The sequence below is a fragment of the Aulonocara stuartgranti genome, assembly GCF_965226115.1.
Source record: "Aulonocara stuartgranti genome assembly, chromosome: 3".
Taxonomy (NCBI): domain Eukaryota; kingdom Metazoa; phylum Chordata; class Actinopteri; order Cichliformes; family Cichlidae; genus Aulonocara; species Aulonocara stuartgranti.
Window position 1 is genome coordinate 55,037,465 of NC_138941.1, and position 23,434 is coordinate 55,060,898.

Here is a 23,434-nt window from a genome sequence, read left to right on the forward strand (position 1 = left end):
GTTTCCGCTGCTTTAATGAAGCGCAGTTTCTACATTCCTCCACGGAGATCAGATTCAGTCTCGTACCAGTGAAGTTGGTCCGAAAAACCTCAAGCTGACGTTAGAGCTTGCTACATTTCCAAGTTCAACGTGGCTTTACGTTCACTTCCATCTGTCAGTCTCTTCTCCTTCCTTTCTCATATTTTTCCTTTTACTCTCTTCTTTCATCTTTTCCTTCCTCCTTTTTCCCTCCTCTTCCATTTTTCCTTCCTTTTCCCTCTCCCATTTTTTCCCTTCCTACCTTCCTCCATCCCTCCTCCCCCATCTTTTCCTTCCTCCTTTCCTTCTCTCCCTCCTCTCCTTGTCCCCCTTCTAGCCAGTTTCTTTTCCTCTTGTTGAATATGAGCGTTTGCAGTAAACAAACATTAAAATGACCAAGGAAGGAAGGAAGAGAACGATGTGTGCTTGTCAGCATTCAGCTCACCTGTAAATTTCAAGTGACGACTTCATTGAGGTCGTATGAGCCATTCTTTTACTTTGGTAAACCAGAGTTTACCTCAAAGCAGCTCTGTGTACACGGCATTTGGCCGTCTTTGTGAGGACATTCATCAACATCAGTGGGTTTCCCCGTGTATTTAGGAAGTACTACTAAGTGCTTAACTAAAACTCTGACCACAGCCTCATTTAAAGTGGTTTTTGTTTTGTTTTTAATTATTTGGTTTCAGTGGCAGACACCTTCAGCTCACTCATGTTTGGACATTTGGTGCTCTCCTCTTTATGATCAGCTGCAGGTGAAACGTTTAGAGGACATCTGTAAATTGCAGACACATAACCTGCAGTGTTAATACAACACAGGTGTGCATCAAGAGTGAAATCCAACTACCATAAAACTGAGTTACAAATTCTTCTGGGTCACTTTGGTTTGAGTTTTTCATAATAAAAGTCAAAGGAGCTGTAAGAAAAGCAGCAGAAAACTCCCATCACATTTCAAAAGCAATGTTTAAAACACAAAAGACAAGCAGTCAGCACTTTATAAAACTCATCTTTATTGATTCAGAGTCATCCCTCCATCCACGACAATATTTTCTCTGCTGTGTTCTTATAAAAAGCTGAATATGTACATCCTCTTGTATTTACATTATTTTACATGATTACATCGTCAGAGAGCCTCACACCTGCAAAAAGGTCAACTCTCCTGCCTGAAACGTATCACCTGTTGTCAGGGGAAATGAACAATAGAGCAACTTGCTCGTGGGTTGTTGCCTGGCAACAGCAGCTTATCGGATTAATATCGGTAAAGAGGAATTGTTTTTAATTATTTATCTTATTTTTCTAAATATTTCACAAGCTTAGAAAAACATGCGGAGTGACCCCATGTGCTGCGGCAGTGGGTTGGGAAAAACACAACTTAAAAAAGTAATGGAACATATAATGTAGTGCAATGCAAGTTTCTAATGTGAAGTCGTGACGAAAGTACAAACTAATAACAATAAAGTCGATGCACGTCAAAGAGTTTTTGTGCACTTTACATAAACACACAGTCTGAGGAAAGCTTAACAACAAAAACTGTAGCTAACACTAGGCCGCTAAACATCTCCTCATCAATCAGCTTAGTCCTGCACAAGAAGGTGAGAGGGAAAAATGATACAAAATACAGGGTGGAAAAATGTCCTAAAAAATATACACAAACCACTGATCAGACTTAATGCTGATTATCTGATAAATCATAGAAAGACATCAAAAGGTGGCTGGAAAACATAATGTGGAGAGCAGACTCAGAGCATAAATGTGGCTCTTTAAAACCTGCTTTGTTCTCTAATGAGAAACAAAACAGGTTTTATTTTATGTCTGTAATATGACTTAAAGTAAAAGCACATAATTACTTAGGTATAAAAATATTTTATCCATGGAGGCAGAAAATGTTCACCGAGGTCATGTGAAGTGTTCAAGGGTCGTTTTCACTTTTCTCTTCTTTATTTTAAAAACTGTGTTAATGCTAATGTTAGCAGCTATGTGTAAAGGCAGGAGAGGCCCCAGTCATTCAGGTCTTAGAGAGTGGTGTGCGATTCCGTGGCAACTACTGGTCGCTATGGAAAAATGTGTATTCCCAGACTCGTTGGAGAGTAGTTTCTAGCAACTGCCTGTAGTTTGCAAGGAAGGCGTCGCCTTGTCTGCAAACATCACCAACTATGCAGCTGTTAAACTGAGAAGCACAACACAAACTGGAAACAGAGATAGTTCACCTTCGAAATAAAAGTTGAACCTTTTGAAATGTACGTAGTAAGAAGCAAATTTTCTGTTTTGTGTTGGGGAGCAGTTGGCTAGTGTTTGCAGACAAGTTGGCAACTTCCAAGCGAACTACGGGTGACCACAACAATTTGCTAGCAACACAGTCACAAGGTGGTGCAGCTCAGCCTTCGTGATCAATTTCACAACAGGTAAGTGGTTCATAACCTCTGCACAGCTGAATGAATGACAGGTGTGCAGAAGGAAGAAAAATGATACATATAATAAAATAGTACCTAGCAGCAGTCAGCAATCACTTAGCAACCAGTCAGGGGAATATGCAATTTCCCCTAGCAACCAGAGGTTTCCATAGTATCAACAACTGCTCTCTAAGCCTGCGTGACCGAAGCCTAAGCTTTTAAAACATTCAAGACTCTCTCATTAATACTGAGCAGAAAAAAGGCCTCTCTCACACACAGAATGAGTTTAACAGCAACAATAACTCCGTACTTACAAAAGCTCGTGTGTGCAGCCCCCACCCCCTCCAGCCCTGACGGCGAGTAAATAACCACAACCCTGAAACTGAAGGCGCTAAATGGAAGTCAGCCACCTTTTGAACTGTTAACTCCTGTGCTTTCCCCACTTTAATACTTCAGTGTCTCAACAGAAACAGGCTAATGCCAGAGCTGAGCAGCAGCCGGTGCCACCCCTTTGAAAATGTTTAGGTTTTTGGCAGAAAGTTGTTGCACTACAAGTAAAACTGCGGCATAAATCATTTGGACATGTGCGTCTGCGAGTGATTTAGCGTGCAGTAAACCAGAGTAATCGCCTTTCTCTCTTTAAAAATAATGTTTCTGTAAAGCTTGACAAAGTTTCCAGTGTTACAACCATTGCAGATGTGAGGCTCTGCCTGTGGCCAACATGTTTCGAGGGTTTAGTCTTCCCTCTTTTTAATGATGGGAAAAGAAGCTTTAATTCCCGAATTTCACCGTTTCCAACGAATCCCAAGCACCAAGCATGTAACTCTGCCGCAGGATCAAAACACGCTGTTTAGAGGCAACAGAGATGAAGAATTTGGCTCAGCTGCTGAGAATAAATGTGAAACAATGTGATGGTTTAAAAAAAATACTGACTAAATGTGAGGTTTGGTTTATATGCTGTGACATCGCTCATCGCTGTTGCCTCTAAAAGTTGCCCGTGTCTCTCCAGCTGCCAAGATTTGGTACATTTGCATTGGTTAAACAGCATCTTTGACCTCCTTGTTGGTTCAGCAGCAAAACAAACAAACAAACAAAAACAAATTGTTTGCCCTCGTTCTTCCTCTCATTGGATACATTCAAGAAATCCAACACTTCTCTTACAAGCCGTCCTCTCTGGGCCATTTTGATTGAAATAAATGCACTTGTTTGTCCATTTACATCCATGTTTTTTGTCCTTGTGGATTTATCAGTCACACTGTTTGAATTATCCACACTGGGTTCATCCACCCGCCTCTGCCAGCCAATCAGAGACGAGCTGTAACATTCACATCTATCAGTTTGACTGACGAGAAGAGTCGGATCCAGTCAGGACTTTGGTCAAAAAAGTCAAAGTGTGATGAGTTTCTGTTACTTTTCTTTAAAAAAAATGAAATAAAATAGCCGACCCCCAAATCCTTTAAAAAAACAACAAAATCTGGGCTTTAACCGCGTTTGATGATGTCACTTCCTCCTCAGTCCGTCTCTTTCTTCTTTTCGTCCAGGTCAAAGTCCAGCACGAGAAGTTTGGTCTCCTCAGTGCCGTTTCTGCTGCCGGCGGCGCACACCAGGCGAGTGTCGGACGCTCTGATTCGCCACACGACTCCACCTGGATCAAAGACGTGATTGGTTTAGCCACAGATATGTGATAACAGGTGAGGACATAAATAAAGTTCAGGTACGTATATCTTTTCTTAATATTTAATAACAGAGTGAATACTGCATCTACCTGCACCATTACAGTTCATTTAGCGTCTTTTCTACTGAAATGTGAATGTATTTAATCTGTTTGTTAGTTCTACATTAAAATGTTGACATTACAAAAAACCACATAATATATAATTGAGTCAGTTACTAAAAATATCTTCTTTGTATCATTTTATATGATGATGAAGTTGAGAATTTATTCATTTTTAATTTGTGTATTTGTTGGACTGGGAAACACGGGTTGCTATAGAAACGTGTACTTTCTGACAAGATTGGGTGAAACTGGTTCCAAAGAGGTATATGAGCTACACCGAACACCACACTGTGACTGATTTAGTTGCTAGCAGACCGCCACGGTAACCTGTAATCTGCATGGAAGGCAAACCACTCACCAATCACGAGTGAAATTGTGAAAAGTGCAGTGCGAATGGGATACAGGCTGCTTGCTTACAAATTAAACGTTGTGCTGTCATGCACGTTTCCAGCTGTGCAGGATGGAAAAAGTGACTGACTGCCTTCAAAGTGAAAGAAACCCCTGTGTTTCCACTTTGTGCATTTTCAAACTTTCACTACAATTCAGTGAATGGCAATCACAGCAGCCTTCTAGCAAAAAACAAACAAACAGAAAAGCAAGCACCACATACCTCTTTGCAAATGAATTGACTCAGTAACAGCCAGAAAAATACATTTTTCCCTAGCGACCTAAGGTGGCGCGAACCCCTCACCTGATCCTCGGCTCTGCAGCGCCACCACGTCCCGCAGCCAAGCTCCGGTCCGCAGGTCCCACAGTTTGACCGTCCCATCGTCAGAGCTGGACAGGACCAAGCCACGACAGAACTGCAGGCACGTCACCGCCGACTGGTGCTTGTTGGGACCTGAAAAGTACGCATCATTACACCGTGACCCTTGACCTCAACCAGTTGTCTTTACATGAGCAGCCTTTCTTCTCAGCGGTATCACTTTATGCATCCTTTCTTATATGAGCGTCAGCATGTGCATCTTGATATAACCTGATTTCACTGAGTTGTAAATTCTCATATTGAATCATTTCCTCCTTCTTTGGCTCTAAAATATTTGCTGCTTAAAATATTTACTGCTGGACAGATTTCCAAAAAGAAAAAAAGAGAGAAATTACATGGACATTTACAGTCCCAGAAAATAAAGTTCAATACCACTGGCAGCGAGTCCAATTTTTCATCCAGTCACCAAAAACCCTTGAAACCACTCACATTCCCTTTAGCTGTACTTTCTGGCTAAATCCATGTGGCTCGAATTTCCCGCACATGTGAGCTGAACAGATGAAAAGCAAACGTTGTGAAATCCACAACCATAAAAGACTAAACAGGCCGTCACAGACTTTGCATGAAAGTATCCTCAGAACACCAACAAACACCCTGTGGTTTGTTTTATTTCTCACGAGTCTGACCACAGCTCAGGTTCACTTTCTGCCTCAGACCTTAACATGATTATTCACGTCATCTCAGAGCCTTTACAATGCCCCCTGTTTCCTCACTTCCTCCCAGCGGGTTGCGGACTTTTGAGTCAGCCTGTTTTATTGCCGAGTCAGCGATCTGGCGCAGAAGTTCCACGGCGACCCTCACCTTCAAGCTGCTCTCATTGTTTAATCGGACAGATTCCCTCTAAGGGACGTTACCAGCTTCTCACCTTGCAGCGTGTGGAGACACTGTCCTGTCCGGATGTCCCACACTCGCACCGTGGAGTCGGCATTCCCGGAAACCAGGATGTTGTCTCGAAGCTCCATGCCGCTGGTCAGCGATTGGTGGCCAGTCAGCGTGTGGACACACCCACCTGAACAAGAGACACTCGTTTAGCTTAGACTGGCACCCATGCGTTTCATTTTTATATGATTACAGCAGGTTACCACCAACAGGGGGCGCTCTGAGCATCACTGTATTTATTCTGTTTAAATTAGATAAAAGTGAAAAGAGGCGATTGCAGCAGCTTTCTGCATTATTTGCCACAAACCATTAAAAATCAACCATATTTGTTTTTTTTCTTCATTTATCACAGAGAAAGAGGCGGCCGTGTTTCAGTTATGTTCCTGTGCGTTATATGTAAAGCAAAATAAATCTATAGTAATAATGATAAACACAGCCCGTCATCCAGAGTTACTGCCCCCTAGTGTCTGAATACAGAAATAAACTCATTAAATAACTCCAGGTTCACAGTGAGAAAACAGAGTCCGTGAGGTCTACCTGTCTCTGGGTCCCACACTTTGATTGAAGTGTCCAACGAGCCGCTCACCACGAACACGCCGTCAAACTGCAGAGAGGGGTGGGAGAGGTGGAGTCAAAACCAAAACAAGGAGCTCAAAGATGCTAAACCGCCTCATGTAGAGCTCAGTTTAAAGACTCCTGCGCTGTGTTTACCTGCAGCGAGTACACTCTGTTGGTGTGTCCCTGCAGCGTGTGCAGGCACACCTCTGTCTCGGGGTCCCACACCTTCACCATGTAGTCGTAGCCGCCCGACACCACGCGGCGCCCGTCGTACTGAACGCAGCGCACCGCCGCCAAGTGGCCAGTCAGGACGTGCTCACAGCGGCCAGTCGACACGTCCCACACGCGCAGCGTGGTGTCCCGAGAGCCCGACACCACCCTGAGAAAAAGAGAGAGAGAGAGAGGCATTACATCGCTGCAGTGACAGCCAATCAGGTCAAGGTGAACCAGAGGTGTGTGTTTGTGTCTCTGTTAAAGCTGCGCTGACCCAGTTCTATGAGTTCATGTGTAACATTAATTTGTGTGTGTGTGTGTGTGTGTGTGTGTGTGTGTGAGTCTGTTACCGGTTGCCGTTGAGATGCATGCAGCGCACGGTGGACGTGTGTCCGTAAAGCGTGTGCACGCACTCGCCGCTTTCAGCGTCCCACACGCGCAGCGTCCGGTCTGTGGAGCCGCTGATCACCGTGGTAGCCGCCATCTGACTGCACCACACCCCACCGGTGTGACCCGTCAACGTCCGCAGACACTGAGGGAGAACAAAAGAGGGATACATGATGATTAAGATAAGATAAGATAAGATAAGATAAGATAAGATAAGATAAGATAGAACTTTATTAATCCCTCGGGTGGGTTCCTCTGGGAAATTCGATTTCCAAAAAAGCACAGCACCGACAGAAGTTACAGAGTTATACACACACACATATATATAAATACAGAGACGATATAAATAAAATATACGAAGGGGATAAATAGAATAAATAGGAATAAAAATAAAAATACAAGTGAATTGCACATTTCAAGTATTGAGTCTATTGCACCGTTGACTATTTACAAAGGTATTGCACAGTGAGGTGAAGAGGCACTACAGCTTAGTTGTTCCCTCCTTTGTCCTCCTGTTTCCCCTCCCTCCCTAAACAGTGTTATGATTGAATTTAAACTTTGCTTTTAATTTAAATGATAAAACGCATGAAAACATTCAGACATGAATGCGACATGAAGACCAGTGATTACAGATAAAGTTGCATTTTTACTGCACTTTAAGATCAAATATTAGAGTTTGCATTTGGAACAGTCGAGGTCGAAGAAAAGCCAACACGTTCTTCCTCATTCACTTAAGATAAAGGAATAAAGAAATAATCTGCTGCTCTTATCTGGGCCAATGAAAGCTGTTATTCTGGGTTTTTCCTGCTTGGATCAAATTAATTAAACGCAATCAAAGCCTGCAGTTTGCACAAACACAGCGAACATTAAACGTCTCTCTCATTGTTTGCGAACGCGTGTGAGTCAATGTTTATTCCACTTTCATGGACAGCCTTGAGAGACAAACGCAGTTTCACCTTGAGGGTGTTGTAGCGATAGTTGCCATGGTAACAGTGGCAAAACTTTGCCTTGGCTACTGTTGCGGACACGGAGGAAGACACTGCGGGCGTCGACACGAGCGCTCGCTGTTACTACACGACTGTCAGCGGCTCGTACGCGGCGGCGCACACGCCTCATCACCCCCGCAGACTAAAGCATCGTGAGGGTGTGTGTGTTTTTCTTTCTGCAGGGAACAAAATGACTTCACACACACACACACACACACACACACACACACACACACACACACACAGGCAGGTCTAGGCGGATGAGCGAGCAGGTGTGGCGGATTAAAGAATGTTTAACCGAAACCAGATGAACGACCTGAGTCTGCGACTGTTACTGTGGTTTACAGTGCGGCAAAAAAGTATTTAGTCAGCCACCGATTGTGCAAGTTCCCCCACCTAAAATGATGACAGAGGTCAGTAATTTGCACCAGAGGTACACTTCAACTGTGAGAGACAGAATGTGAAAAAAAAAATCCATGAATTCACATGGTAGGATTTGTAAAGAATTTATTCGTAAATCAGGGTGGAAAATAAGTATTTGGTCAATAACAAAAATACAACACAATACTTTGTAACATAACCTTTGTTGGCAATAACAGAGGTCAAACGTTTACTATAGGTCTTTACCAGGTTTGCACACACAGTAGCTGGTATTTTGGCCCATTCCTCCATGCAGATCTTCTAGAGAGCAGTGATGTTTTGGGGACACGGACTTTCAACTCCCGCCACAGATTTTCTATGGGGTTGAGGTCTGGAGACTGGCTAGGCCACTCCAGGACTTTCAAATGCTTCTTACGGAGCCACTCCTTTGTTGCCCGGGCGGTGTGTTTTGGATCATTGTCATGTTGGAAGACCCAGCCTCGTTTCATCTTCAAAGTTCGCACTGATGGAAGGAGGTTTTGGCTCAAAATCTCACGATACATGGCCCCATTCATTCTGTCCTTAACACGGATCAGTCGTCCTGTCCCCTTGGTAGAAAAACAGCCCCATAGCATGATGTTTCCACCCCCATGCTTCACAGTAGGTATGGTGTTCTTGGGATGCAACTCAGCATTCTTCGTCCTCCAAACACGACGAGTTGAGTTTATACCAAAAAGTTCTACTTTGGTTTCATCTGACCACATGACATTCTCCCAATCCTCTGCTGTATCATCCACGTGCTCTCTGGCAAACTTCAGACGGGCCTGGACATGCACTGGCTTCAGCAGCGGAACACGTCTGGCACTGCGGGATTTGATTCCCTGCCGTTGTAGTGTGTTACTGATGGTGACCTTTGTTACTTTGGTCCCAGCTCTCTGCAGGTCATTCACCAGGTCCCCCCGTGTGGTTCTGGGATCTTTGCTCACCGTTCTCATGATCATTTTGACCCCACGGGATGAGATCTTGTGTGGAGCCCCAGATCGTGGGAGATTATCAGTGGTCTTGTATGTCTTCCATTTTCTGATGATTGCTCCCACAGTTGATTTTTTCACACCAAGCTGCTTGCCTATTGTAGATTCACTCTTCCCAGTCTGGTGCAGGTCTACAATACTTTTCCTGGTGTCCTTCGAAAGCTCTTTGGTCTTGGCCATGGCGGAGTTTGGAGTCTGACTGTTTGAGGCTGTGGACAGGTGTCTTTTATACAGATGATGAGTTCAAACAGGTGCCATTCATACAGGTAACGAGTGGGGGACAGAAAAGCTTCTTACAGAGGACGTTACAGGTCTGTGAGAGCCAGAGATTTTCCTTGTTTGAGGTGACCAAATACTTATTTTCCACCCTAATTTACGAATAAATTCTTTACAAATCCTACCATGTGAATTCATGGATTGTTTTTTCACATTCTGTCTCTCACAGTTGAAGTGTACCTCTGGTGCAAATTACTGACCTCTGTCATCATTTTAACCCTCCTGCCATCCTTTAAAAAACTCACACCCATTACCCTAGGGACCATTCTCAGCCACGCCCAAAAACGCTATAAAAAGACCATATATCCATATTTTATTCCACTTTGTTAGGATGCCTGGGTCGTCGACCCAGGGTTTTTGGAGTTTATGATATTATTTATACTTTCTAGTTTTTGGTTTCTTTGAGTTCTGTCTTATGGCTTATGTCTCTGTCTTCTTTAGTTGCTCTGTCTCCCCTATCACCTGCATCCCCTTGTCTAGTTCGCGTCTATGTGTATCCTAAGTTCCTATTTCCCCGTGTTCAGTCAGTGTTTGTGTCTGCCCTGTTCCCACGTCTCTGTTCCCTTTGTTATAGTGCCTGCCCGTGAGTCTGTGTTATGTTTCCTGTTTTACTTTGAAAGTCCATGTCTGATGTTAATGTGTCTGGTTTTGCTTCCCCTTGTCTCGTTAGGCCTGATTTGCCCCAGCTGTGTTTCCCTCCTGTTACCCATTCCCTGATGGTTCCCTCTGTGTATTTAAGCCCTGTGTTTCTTAGTGTCTGTGTCGTGATCTACCGTTTATTTTGCTGTGTGTTTTGCCTGTCCACCGGTGTAAGTTTAGTTTGAGTTTTTTCCCGTTATGTCATGTTTGCGTTCAGCATTAAAGCTGTTTTGGTTTAAGTTCTGTCTCCGGAGTCTGCACCTTGGGTCCTATTCCTGTCTGCACACAGCCTCACCTAACACACTTTAAATTAGCCAACCTTGTAAAACTACTTCTCCCTGAAATATTCATGTACAGTTTTAATTATATTTTTGTTGTTTTAACCCTTCAAATCCCAGTGTTATTACATGAGTGCCCTGTGTTATAAGCCCCAAAAAACAAAAAACAAAACTAAATATTTCCACAAAAAACCAGTTGAAGTAATATGTGATTGTCATTATAAGTAGGCCTTTAGATGGACCAAAGATTGGCACCAACATACATTTTGACCTGCCATTATTTTTTTGCATTTTTTTTGCAATTTAAAAATTCAAACTTCAAGGCCCTGAGTCTTCATTGACATCCAAGAAAAGAAGAAAAAATAAAATCATATGATGATAATTTGGGGATGAAAAATAGCGTTTATAATGGAAGTCAATGGGCAGAAAATGGTCCCCAGGGTGATGGGTGTGGGGATTTCTGCTGCTCAGCCATTTTAGGCTGATTTAAGGAATTCACACTGGAATATTAACATTGACAGGTAAAAACTATCCTGTGGCAAGTTTGGTTATATTCCACTGAACACAGTGGAAATGGCAGCCATTTAACACATAGCAGTGGCACAAAAAGGTCCCAAGAAGGCAGGAAGGTTAAGTGGGGGAACTTGCACAATCGGTGGCTGACTAAATACTTTTTTGCCCCACTGTATATAGTACACTCAAAGTATCCCACAATGCCTCACTGCGAGTAATGTACAACCAAGGGTCACTATCCTCGCATTGTATCCCATCATGCATTGTTGCTGGAGTAAGAGGCGCTGGTTGGTTTACAGGACAGAATTTCATGAATGACAGGAATTCTTCAAACCCTGAACGCAAACACACACTGGAGCTTCATCAGAGTGTGTGATTGTGTTCCTGTTATGACACGGGTCAGCAGAGATGAGCTTCCTCTGAAGGGTGACCGGTCTCTCCCTAAGAGGCGGGGTAGAGACTCTTGAAACGAGACATGGTAAACGGCACCTCACGACAGAGTTAATGTCAAACTGTGGCTCTACCGCCTGAGCCACATGTAGAGCAGCTCATGTGTGAATGTCAGACACAGCACTCTGGCGTAGAGAAAAACGCCTGTTGCATGGAGAGCTTTGAGTGCTGCATAAGAGCCAGACCATTTATCATTTTCCAAAATGACGTCACATGTGCTGTCGTGAGCCGCCGCAGTCCTGCATGTCTCACATTTTACAACTTTGTGTGTTTTGATGCTGCAGCTCGGTTAGAGACGTGAGTGTACCATCGTGTGGGTTTAACTGCAGTCTTAACAATGCACCAGGAGCTCACACATTACACAGACGGACATGCGGCAACAGTGTGAAAAAGATGAAACTTTGTGGAAAATGCTCAAATTCTCATGATGTGGAGGTTTGTCTGAGTGGCGACGCCCGTCGGTCTGCAGAATGCTGCTGCGGCTAACAGCAGTGATAAATGGATGTGACCGTGTGACGTCACCGTGCCATGCAGTGTCCCACGCAGCGGGTTTGCTGAGGCTTAACTCTTTTCACCTTTGATGCTTACAAGGATTTAGCTTTGTTTCTATTTTCTGAACCGAGTAGTTTCTGTCATACTTCATAACAACAGATGAGCGTGGTCGCTGCCTACACAGCTGTCCTCGGAAAAAAAAACAGAACCTGTTCGTCCGTGTAGATTCTTGGTCATAAGGTCACAGTAGTCTAACGAGCTTAAAAAGAAGGCGACAGGACTTCTGTAAGTTTTTCAAATTCATGTACAGGTGACAGAACTCATCATTAAGGGTACAAGGGAGTTGGTCTAATACCATCTTAAGGGGAAAAGAGTTGAGGAGCTCGGTTACTCAGGGGCGTCCTCCACACTGACAGGAACCCTGAGGTGGTTCAGGATGGGGTGTGGATGCCTCCTGGGCACCTCGTTAGGAGGACACAAGCTCTCAGCTGGCTTGGGAACACAGCGTCACCAGAGCAAAGAGGACGGAGGAGGTGAAGGTGAAGGAATCACAACAGTCTGCTAGTGTTTTAAGCCCGAAACATGTTCAGGATTGTTCTTCTGGTATTACTCTCCTTTTCTTAAAGTGGACTTTCCTTATAAAACAAGATGAGCAAACAGTAAAAACACTGAAACCAGGAAATCAAGAGCACAAGATTGAAGCAAACTGGTATTACATGAGCCCGGCCTTAGTTTAACTTCAGCTGAAATCTCTTCAGCACAATCAAAGATGTCTTTGGCATCCTGCTCATGGTTACTTTTGGAGGGTTTTAAACTACTTTAAAAGGACCTGCAGGGACCCATAAAACTGTTATTTGGTGTAAAACAACCTCCTCTTGCAGAACATTTTGCAGAGTTAAATTAAGATGATCAGTTGCAGCACGGACGTGCACTTGCAATCAGACAGCTTCTTGGCTTCTGCAGAGAGGGCTGCACTTTATGTCAACATTACATTATCCTCGTCTTGGTGCAGCGGGTAGACCGAGAATCTGCAACAATGGCGAAAGCTTAGCTGGCTTAAGATGAGTCCGGGCATCTTTTCTCTGAGGACAAAGGAGGGATTTATATTCCAGCAATGTTCCCTGTTTATTTAAGGAGCTTTTCATGGTCTGAAATAAGGTAAACGAGAGCCTGTCACCTTTCTGAATGCACTCTGATTGCATATTGTGTGTTTAACAGTCTGCGGGTGTTAAACAGGAAGGTTTACAAAAACACGCCAACAGAAACAGACACTTTCTCTACACCTTTAACACAAATGTGAGTATTCAAACAGAGATGCCTCGGGTGGTGTATGTCTGTGTGTGTCTGTGTCTGTACACAAATAGCTTCCCAGCGACACACCCCGACTGACACGACTGCTCCGCCTGTGTTTAGTCCGTTTAGCCACTCTGAGCTTCTCATTGTCCTATTAGGTCACGCTGGCCTACATATTAAAATCTTATTCAGGTCAAATCTGAAGTTAGTGCAGCTCGCACGCAGGAGTCCCATTATTTCATGATAATGTCTTTTACTGACGATTCTCAAGGTCACCTTGATTAAACACTTGATAGCTTCAAATTTAAACCCAAACATATTTGAGCTCTGATTCTTTGAAATCGGAGCTTGAAATGTGGTAAACATATGTTTGACTTCCAGACGATTAAGCCCACAGACTGACAGTTTCCTCTCGTCGCACCCCGATGTTCACATTTCCAGGCTGAAGTGAAATTTGTCCATGAACTCGAGCACCTGCTGTGGACTCGAAAGTCCTTCTAGAAGCAAGTCTAGCAACTCAGCAGCCATTCTGGATCAAATCCAGGGAGTTACTCATTCCTCTGTATGAAAACATGTGAATGAGCGCCCGCTTGCTAACTTGATCTACAGGTAACTCACTTCCTCCTGATGACAGCCTCCTACACAAATACCTGCCCAGGACAAAAGATTCACTCATTCATCTTTCGCTCAACCAGCCACACCTGCATCTACCTGCAGCTCTTCCATGTGCTTTGCTCACCAGTCTGAAGGCGCTCGTAGGAGCGTTTCACTCTTTAGTCTGAACTGGTTTCACATGTTTATGTCAGACACAAAAGCACTCCACATCACTCTCCTCACATCCTGTAGAGCAGGGATGTCACATTATAGTGTTTCTGTTAGTTTTTAACAGATTAAAGATAAACATCGCCTTCCTGTATTCCCCTGAGGGAGGTGCAGACACCACGTTGGCTCCTGAAGCAAAACCCTTCATTTCTCGTCCCAGTTCAATTATCGGTCCAAATCATACCACTCTGACTCCAAAGAAGGAAACATTGAGATCTGATAATGGTGTGCAACAGCATTATCAGATCTCAATAATAATGCTGCCCATAATGATGGGCAGACACCACCCTCACTGATGCACATCCAGTCATTTTGTTGTTTAAGGGGGATTGAAACAGTTTCAGGTCAGACAAGAGCTTCACAGGTTACTTCTAGCAGACGTGTTTCAGGGTATGAAGATATAAATCCTTGTTCTTGCTCGATGAACTTGGGCTCATGGATTATGCAATATTTAGATCATCTTTACAGAAGATTTCATGGCAGTTTCTTAATCTTAATTTTGTTAAAGTCTATATGGTTTGTTTATTTTTAGGTTGGTGCTAAATCATTTATCTGATAGGCTTTATTGTGAAGTACTACAAAATAAAAGTCATATTTGTACCGAATTTGACTTGCAAAAATAAAAGTCACTGAAGAGGATGTTTTACTGTCACCACCAGAGCCAAAGACCAGAGCTGGATTCTTAAAATATTCAAGTGAAATCACACTGGATCCAAACACAGCAAACACACATCTGTTATTATCTGAGGGGAACAGAAAAGCTATGTATACCAAAGAAGAACAATCCTATTCTGATCATCCAGACAGATTTACTGGATGGCTTCAGATCCTGAGTAAAGAGAGTCTGACTAGACGTTATTACTGGGAGGTGGAGTGGAGAGGAAAAGGAGTTGAAGTAGCAGTCACATACAATAATATCCGAAGAGTAGGAAAATCAGACGTGTTTTTTTGGATTCAATCAAAAATCGTGGTCACTGAAGTGTTATATCAACAAATATGAATTTTGGCACAACAAAATCCAAACTGTCCTCTCAGGCCCTCGGTCCTCCAGAGTAGGAGTGTACCTGGATCACAGAGCAGGTATTCTGTCTTTCTACAGCGTCTCTGAAACCATGACTCTCCTCCACAGAGTCCAGACCACATTCACTCAGCCGCTCTATGCTGGACTTGATTTTTTGGATCATGAAGATACTGCAGAGTTCATTACACTGAAATAGACAGAAGCCACTGATGGACAATTGGTTAAAATGTGTGTTTTATTTTCCACTTTTTTTTGTCTACATCATTGTTGAGATGGGAGTTGCTGAGAGCTCACAGTTGTGCTGTTTTTACTTTGCACGGAGATCACCTGTCAGTCACACTGAATAGCTGTTCCTTTGACCTTTTGTTATCCGTTTTCTATATTTTCCTAACATTACGTTTATATGCCATTTAAATGTTGTTCTTGTACTAATTAAATGTTAAATATATCAAAAAGAAGTCAAAGTGGCACCAAAAAGTTATTTCCTGTTTTCTTTTAATAAAGCGCACACCCTTATCCCTAATGACCATTTTGTGCCACGCCCCAAAAACTGCTATAAAAACATTATATATTCATATTTTTTTCCACTTTAAATTAGCCAATCTTTTAAAACTACTTCTCCCTGAAATATTTATATAAAGTTTTAAATATATTTTAATTATTTATTTATTTTTAATCGTAGTTTAATTACATGAGCGCCCTGTTTTTTTAGCCCCAAAAAACAAAAAAACTAAATATTTTCAAAAAAAACCATTTGAAGTAATATTTGATTGTTATTATAATTAGGCCTTCAGATGGACCAAAGATTGGCACCAACATTCATTTTGACCTGCCATTATTTTTTTTTGCAGGAGCACATTAAAAAATGCATGCCTAAGGACAATTCCCCAAAAAGTGCAATAAAAATATTAAATATAATTTTTTTTTCACTTTAAATTGGTCAGTCTTTTAAAACTACTTCTCCCTGAAATATTCATATAAAGTTTTAATTATATTTTCGTTGTTTTAACCCTTTAAATCCCAGTTGTATTACATGAGCGCCCTGTTTTTCAGCCCCAAAAAACAGAAAAACTAAATATTTTTTTTAAAAAAACCATTTGAAGTAAAATTTTATTGTTATTATAATTAGGCCTTTAGATGGACAAAAGATTGACACCAACATTCATTTCGATCCATTTTTAATTTTTTTTGCAGAAGCCAAAAATGGTCTCCAGGCGGCGCTGCTGCTCCAGCTCCCCGGGGAGGAGTGCCTCTGCCGCGGGTGTGTCTCGCGCAGCGCCGGGGCATATGGTTCGGTTTCCGTGTCTGCAGCACACACTTCCGCTACCACGTGAAAACAAATACGTCATTTCCTGTTGATTTTTTTAAAAAAAAGCGCCATCAAACGATCCTAAGGGAAGGAAATGGTCCAGCCCGGTCAGCGGGCCGAGCTCCCGCTGCATGCGGGGAATGAGTGTGCCTTTTCCCGCGAGTGTGTCTCGAGCAGGCCGCTGGAAAGGGGTATTTCCGAGCAGGCGTCAAATGTGAAACAAGGGCGCCACCTGGTGGACAAATAAAAAAATTACAACTCTAAGGCCTCTAGTACAAAACGAAACCTAAGCTGGATTCATGACGATCCCTTTGACCGTAATTTTTTAGCCGTGAAAAATAGCGTTTATAATGGAAGTCAACGGGCACAAAATGACCACTAGGGGTATGGGTGTGGGGATTTTTGCTGCTCAGCCATTTTAGGCTGATTTAAGAAATTAACACTGAAATATTAAATCGGACAGAAAAAAACTATCCTTTAACAAGTTTGGTTATATTCCACTGAACACAGTGGAAATGGCAGCCATTTAACACATGTAAGTGGCAACAAATGGCCCCAAGAAGGCAGGAAGGTTCAGTAAATTCAGAAGGTCATATTCATAATACAAAATAACCTCAGTTTGTAAATGTCAAAACAATAAAAGTATTGTTTTGGGAGAATAAACTCACAGATCAAATGTTAGATACTGAAACATTATTTCAGTCCTTCCAAGATACAGAGTTATAATAAAAATTTGCCAGTTATCTGTCCTGAGTCTGACCGCTCTTACATCTGTGTTCTTCATTAACGTCTTGTCTTCAGGCTTATAATTTGGCCGGTTTCTCTTAAATATTTGTGAACTAAAGACAGCTTCAACCCTCTGTGTGTTGACCGCACTGCATTTTCTTGTTAGTAATAGCAACACCATTGTAACAACAGAAATACTAATTAGTTAGATTACTAGTTACTGAAAAACATTTAACGCCATTATTCCCATTTGTGCGAATTTACAAAACATTATGTAAAGATTGCTGGTATTTTTGTGCCCTTAAAAAGTGGAAATAATGATGAGAGCTGAATGAATGATAGTGACACGCAGATCTCGTTTTCACTCGTCTGTATTGAGTGTTACAAAAACAACACAACCCAAACCATATTCTCTCTGCATGGATACACTCAGTCTCAGGACCACAGTTTCCAAACTAAGTTGCCCTGTTTTAACTTATGAGAGTATTTAGACGGTGCACAACTTGAACTGTAACATAAGGTAAATACATCTTTTTAACTCACATATGTTAGCTGACACATTCGCTGACTTTCAACAGTAATGAAATAATACTTTATGCACTGTATATGTCTTTCAGTAGTTAACTTAAATACAGATAGTGGCAGAAAAACTGTCATTCAATAAGGCGGGACACCAGTGAAAGCTAGCTTAAACAGCAACGGAGTTCAGCTGAAACTTCTCAGCAAAAACTGTCCACAAGTCACCTCTTTCCTTACAATAAACAATGATGGTGGGCTAATAGTCAACTGTAATACACAGAGTTCTGTGCGTGCAGTTACCTTAAACAGGGGAAACGAGGAGAGATGAATGATGATACTGACACAAAGCGCTGGCTTTCACTCGTCTGTACAGAGTGAAGGACAAGAGGCGCGAATCCCTCTAGTGGAGCCCTGAGGAATTACCAATGGATCGATGCACAATCAATCCAGGACATTGTTCCTTCTCGCAAATTGAAAGATATTTCATGCACTGTTATTTATAGAAGGCTTCACACTGTTCCTGCTAACCATAAATATTGTTCCAAAAGTTTTATCCAACTGTAGACAGATTTCTAAACTCCCTTTTACTTAAGTCCTGTTGAAACTTGTATTAGAAAAAATATCACAAATTATTTAAAGTTATAAAGCACAGCACAGAACTGAAATGGCACAGTAGTTAACTTTACAGTTAGGCTGGGGTACAAATTTCCTCATAAAAACCCTGCTCTTATGTGGAATGACTCAGGGGTCCATTCTTGGCCCAGTATTTTTTCCCTCAATTTATGGGTTCATAAAACCTTTATAAAAGTGACTAAATGCTAGGTATAATAGGTATTTTTGTCTGCTTTGGATTTTACTTCTACATTTCACCTTTAAAAACCGTTTATCTTGTCTTGTTTGGTATCATTCTTTTCAGCACACCTTAACATGTCAAAATTTACAGCTATTTTTTCATTTTGAAATACTATATTAAAACAATTGATCTCAAATCAGACAAAAAACATAAAACTCGAGTATAAAAAAGTAGAATTTTTTTCCACTAATAGAAAACCAAGGTTTTTGCTTTCTGTCTTTTTTTTTTTGTCACAAACAGAGAATACTTTCAAGTGCTTCCCTTCCCGCTGTAAACACAACGTTAGTATTCAGGAAAAAAAACATTGCGCATATTTTTTAATCATAACTCTGGTTTTATGTGGCCTATCAACACAATTTAAAAACTGGTAGTTTGAAGTCCACACTTTTAACACAGAAATGGAGAAACCTCTTCTGTCCGCCGATCCAGGAACTTGAATTCTTTGAATTTCAGGATACTTTTTCTTAATAAACGGTAAGCATTATACATATTGTCCTTACAGAGGTGGTTTCTCTTCTCGCAAGTGAAGTAGATTTTTTGAAGGCGTTTGCTTTTTTCGAGGTCGCGGATGACGTCAGGAGAAGGTGATTGTTCACTTGCAATGTTGAACCTGGAACAACATTATTTATGATGACGAGGGAACAACACCAACACAAGGATATCAGATCGTCTGGACACTCAGGGTTGTCTTGGGTAGCATCTTGATGCTATGTCATCTTACACTGTAAACCCGAATGTTCAAAGTAATTAAACAGATTAAGTAGTGTATACTCAAAGTTTTTAAAAAGTTCTGTTAACTTAAATATGTCAAGTTCGTATAACATGTTCTTCTTTTTGAGTAAATGAAACTAATAATATTTGATTGAATTGAACTATTTCTATATTAAGTAAGCATCACTTAAAATCATAACTTAAGCACAACGTAACACAGTTAAGTTAGGACATATAAGAATGGTAAAGTCCTGTTATTTTTGTTGTTTCAAGTAGGATTTAATAATAAACTTAATTTATGTAGCACATGCTAAAATACAATAAAATCTCAAAGTGTTTCACCAAATAAGTAAAATCAAATTGTCTTAAATGCATTAGTGGAAGACAAAATGTATTTATTTTAATATTCATTGTTTTATCAATGTGTCCTACATATATATTTTTAATTTTTTCCGTAAGTGTTGAGCAGCTGCAGGAATCAATTTTTATTCCGAGTTAATCTCTGATTCACCCTCCGAAGCGGAAGGCGGTGCTAATGAGCATTAATACGAAACACAGAAGAAGTGAAGGTATATGGGCGGGAACAGCACCAAAGAGGCAACACGGACGACTGGAGAAAGTTGGACCTAACGGCAGCAACTAGCATCACTGGACTTACAGTAAGTTTTCAATGTTGATATTAGTTTATTGTTAAAATACGAATATTTAGTTGTATTTTGGGTGCGTGTCGAAAAGAATAGCAGAAATGTCGGTCCGTGTTTTTTATGTGCTTTGCTGCTCTCCCCGAAGGAAACTTTGCGCTTGCAGAGCTAGCATTAAGTTGTTGTAATGACGGTCGCAGGCTGTTTAAAAAGTTAGATACTACTTGTTCTAGAGGTGGCGCCTGGTCGCCTAGTATAAAACAAAGTATTTTAATCTCTCTAAATTTTTAAACCCCCTCTCATGACTCAGAATAGTTGGGTCCAAACAAGCCCGTTGTCCCTGCAGTTACACAACGGAGATGCCTGTCTGCAGTGAGAGTGCTTTCAAGCAGTTTTCTTGTTAGAAACGCTATATTTTAAACTATATGTTCAGGGTTAGGGTTGTGAAGGAGCTCTTGGACCTCTGGCCTGCTCTAAAAATGGAGTCTGAGGTAATATGGATCAGCTCTCTTTAAAATGAAAATTGTAATTCTTACTCATGTGGCAGCTTTTTGCTGCTTTATAAAGATGTGCGAGATTCTTCAAATTGAACTGTATTGTTCTTCTGCTGTAGTTGTATGCAGAGTTTCAGCGGATTACAAATCAGAACCTGCCCAATACATTCTACGCTGAACTTGACCGCCATCTTCCTCGACTGATGACCTTATTCAGCCAGGGCATCAAAAACTGGGAAGACAGCAGATGCCCTGGCTGAAATTCTAAGAATTCACAATGAACAGGTAATAATAGATTGTTACACATTTCATAGGTTGAACCAGTGGAACATTGGACAGGTTCAATGATTTAAATGAGCTTTTTGAATTTTGCTATTACTCCACTTTGTGTTTGCTATTTGTCTGACTGTATTAAAGATGTGAACAGGTTATTTGTGGACATATGTTCTGATTTGACTGTTGTTTTTGTTGTTGTTCAGTAAACTCACCAGTATATACAATTCTGTTTTTATCTGGAAATAGGAAATCCATGATATCCACACCAAGCGCACTACCGTTCTCCACGCCCTTCCTGTCTATCTGCGTGAGGATGTCTCTGGATTTTTCAGAACCTGCACTGTGAGTGTCCTTAAGTATCTAACAGATACTACTGTGTATATAAACAGTGCATCAAAGTACAAACATGTATTTTGATGCACTGTTTGGACTTATCTTTGTTTAGTCTACCCATAAGGTTTCCATGTATGGTCTTTTCTGTCTCCTCACTACGAATGAACTGAATTGGTGTTTTGTTGAAAGTGATAAGATGTTTAGTAAAACATTTTCCTGTGTATTTCCTTTAGCTTAGTTTCAGTCTATCTCACACCACTTGATTCTCTGGTGAATTAGCTGATTTATGTGTGCAGAACATGGATCTTCTGTTTTTCACCTCTTACAGTGAGACTCAGGTCTCCCTTGTAAAAGAGGTATTGGATCTCAGTGGGAGTTGGTAAAATGAGAAATTATATGTCGTCTGTTGTATTTCTTGGGTTAGATTGTGATTAGTATCTCTTTTTCATTAATTCAGGACGAATCTGATGAGTTGGAGCTTGATGGTGTTGAAGTGGCCCTCTTCACTGTCATCAGTGACCATGACACAACAAGTCCAGTTCACTACCAACCTGTGAAAATCTCTGTCGTCATTGTAAGTGATGCCGTGTTCAGTCTCCCCAGATTTGGTGAAGCCTTCCTGGTAATGTTTGGACTGATCTATGCACTTCACCTCAGCTACCCCAAAGGCCTGACCAACACTTTAGAATTTACTCAAAAGATTTTATTTGGTCTAGAAAGTGGTAAACTGTCACCCAGGTTACAGACCCTCAAGAATGACTTGGTTATGTAGGAACTCATCTGAAAGAAGGATGCAGGGTGAAGCATTATAAAAGGCTAGTTCAAAGTTCTCTCCTTTCATCTAAATAATGCCTCAAAACATTATTGCATTACTCTACAGGTGTTCAGCCAATAGGTCCAAACTATACAACGTGCCTTTGTTCTCATTAACATAATGCAAAGCAACACTAATGTTTTGTATGTTTTAATGTTTTTCGTAATACTATTTCCAAAACATTGTGGGCTGCGCAAGATGACCTAAATTTCACTGTTTGATACTAGTTAATGTAAAACAAATAGCATTGTAATTCACTCAAATTGCTGCCTTGTTGTCTTATTCAGATATTAGCCAGAGAGCCAAAAGCACATTTTGATATTATTAATTATTATTTGGCATTATTTTTCATTACTCTGACAGTTTTCCTGACTAAACAATTTTTGGTCTACTTATTTTAATTTATAAATGTTTTTGTTAATTATTTTTAATTAATTTAATTTTTTTTTTTTTTTAATGTATTTAATTTCAACATAGTGCTAAAAGGGAGCAGGCAAAATACTGTTCAATGGCAGATGTTTATGACTTTTGCATATTAAGTTACTGATACTCAGTGTAATTGAGGCAATCAATTGCCTCAAAAATTTTAAGTTTTGGGTCACATGTTTTTAAGTATCAAGTAGTCAACATATTTGACTAACGTGTACTTAAAATAATGACAACACAAACTAATAAACATTTGAGTTTTGTTAACATAAAAATGTTGTGGTTGTGTACTTATTTTTTATAAGTTCTGTGAACTTATTTCTTTGAATTTGTAAACTTGAAACTTTAAGTCATATTAACTGCAAATATTTGAGTTGACCGTTCTCAAAAGATACAAGTACCATGTAATCCAAACTTTTATGTTCTGGAAAAATTTGACTTTTGAGTTGATCAACTCAAAAAAATTGAGGCAATCGATTGCCTCAATTTTTTTGAGTTCTGGTAACTTATTCGGGTTTACAGTGTACAGTAACTTGGTCAGTAGTTTACCATGACTACTTTATTCTTCCTCAGCCAATCAGCAGCACTTGTGCAATTGTAACCTGTTGTGTATATAAACCTTCATTAACTGGTTTGAGAAATCCTTTAAACCAGTGACAGGAAAGTTGGATCACAGTGGTAATTATTAAAGGACATTGATGTTTGATGTCTCATTTCATTCGTCATCTGTCATTGAAATTATCAGAGGAGGCCTGAAAGGCTCGCACTAGCTGTACAACCACTCACAGCAGCCCATTCATTCATTTTCATTACTGACACTGGATTGCCCAATCAAATCTCTTAACTTGACCAGCCCATCCCCAGCTTGTAGGAAAAGTTCAGTGTGGAAGAAGTGGTGAAAAGATTGAGCTGAAAAGCTGAGCGAAAACAATAAACAGAAACTACAACTATTAGCCAGACCTTACAGTCACACAGCAAATCAAGGATTAAGGTCAAATGATTGGCTGCTTTCACCATGAGCCACTGCTAATTTTTAAAGTGTAGCATTTAATTATTGTCAAATGCTTTTAAAAAGAACAATCACTGCTTGTTGTTTTAAAACTGATAACTTAAGCATGTTGATTGACTCATCTTCCTTTCCGCCTGCCTGGAGGCTCCCTTAACACCTCTCTCTGCCTCCTAACAA

At 40.9% G+C, this 23,434-nt stretch overlaps 1 protein-coding gene and 1 long non-coding RNA gene across 4 annotated transcripts; one reads left to right on the top strand and one right to left on the bottom strand.

The window, feature by feature from the left end:
• Window positions 1-1,001: 1,001 nt before the first annotated feature.
• LOC309699695 (uncharacterized protein) lies at window positions 1,002-18,097 on the bottom strand. Its single transcript, XM_082522825.1, has 7 exons — window positions 18,001-18,097; window positions 6,949-7,130; window positions 6,539-6,764; window positions 6,365-6,431; window positions 5,814-5,957; window positions 4,874-5,023; window positions 1,002-4,050 (listed from the first exon to the last, which is right to left on the bottom strand). The coding sequence occupies exons 2-7, from the start codon at window positions 7,080-7,082 to the stop codon at window positions 3,917-3,919; spliced, it is 855 nt and encodes a 284-aa protein (XP_082378951.1). The 5' UTR covers window positions 7,083-7,130; window positions 18,001-18,097; the 3' UTR covers window positions 1,002-3,916.
• A 1,175-nt stretch (window positions 18,098-19,272) lies between these two features.
• LOC309699762 lies at window positions 19,273-22,771 on the top strand. 3 transcript variants are annotated; one of them, XR_014274461.1, is made up of 3 exons: window positions 19,273-20,684; window positions 20,922-21,017; window positions 21,466-22,771. It is a non-coding gene; the product is annotated as an uncharacterized lncRNA (long non-coding RNA). The 3 variants fall into 3 exon arrangements; XR_014274462.1 differs by having other exon boundaries at window positions 19,273-20,396; window positions 20,519-20,684; window positions 20,922-22,771; XR_014274463.1 differs by having other exon boundaries at window positions 19,273-19,923; window positions 20,519-20,684; window positions 20,922-22,771.
• Window positions 22,772-23,434: the final 663 nt, after the last annotated feature.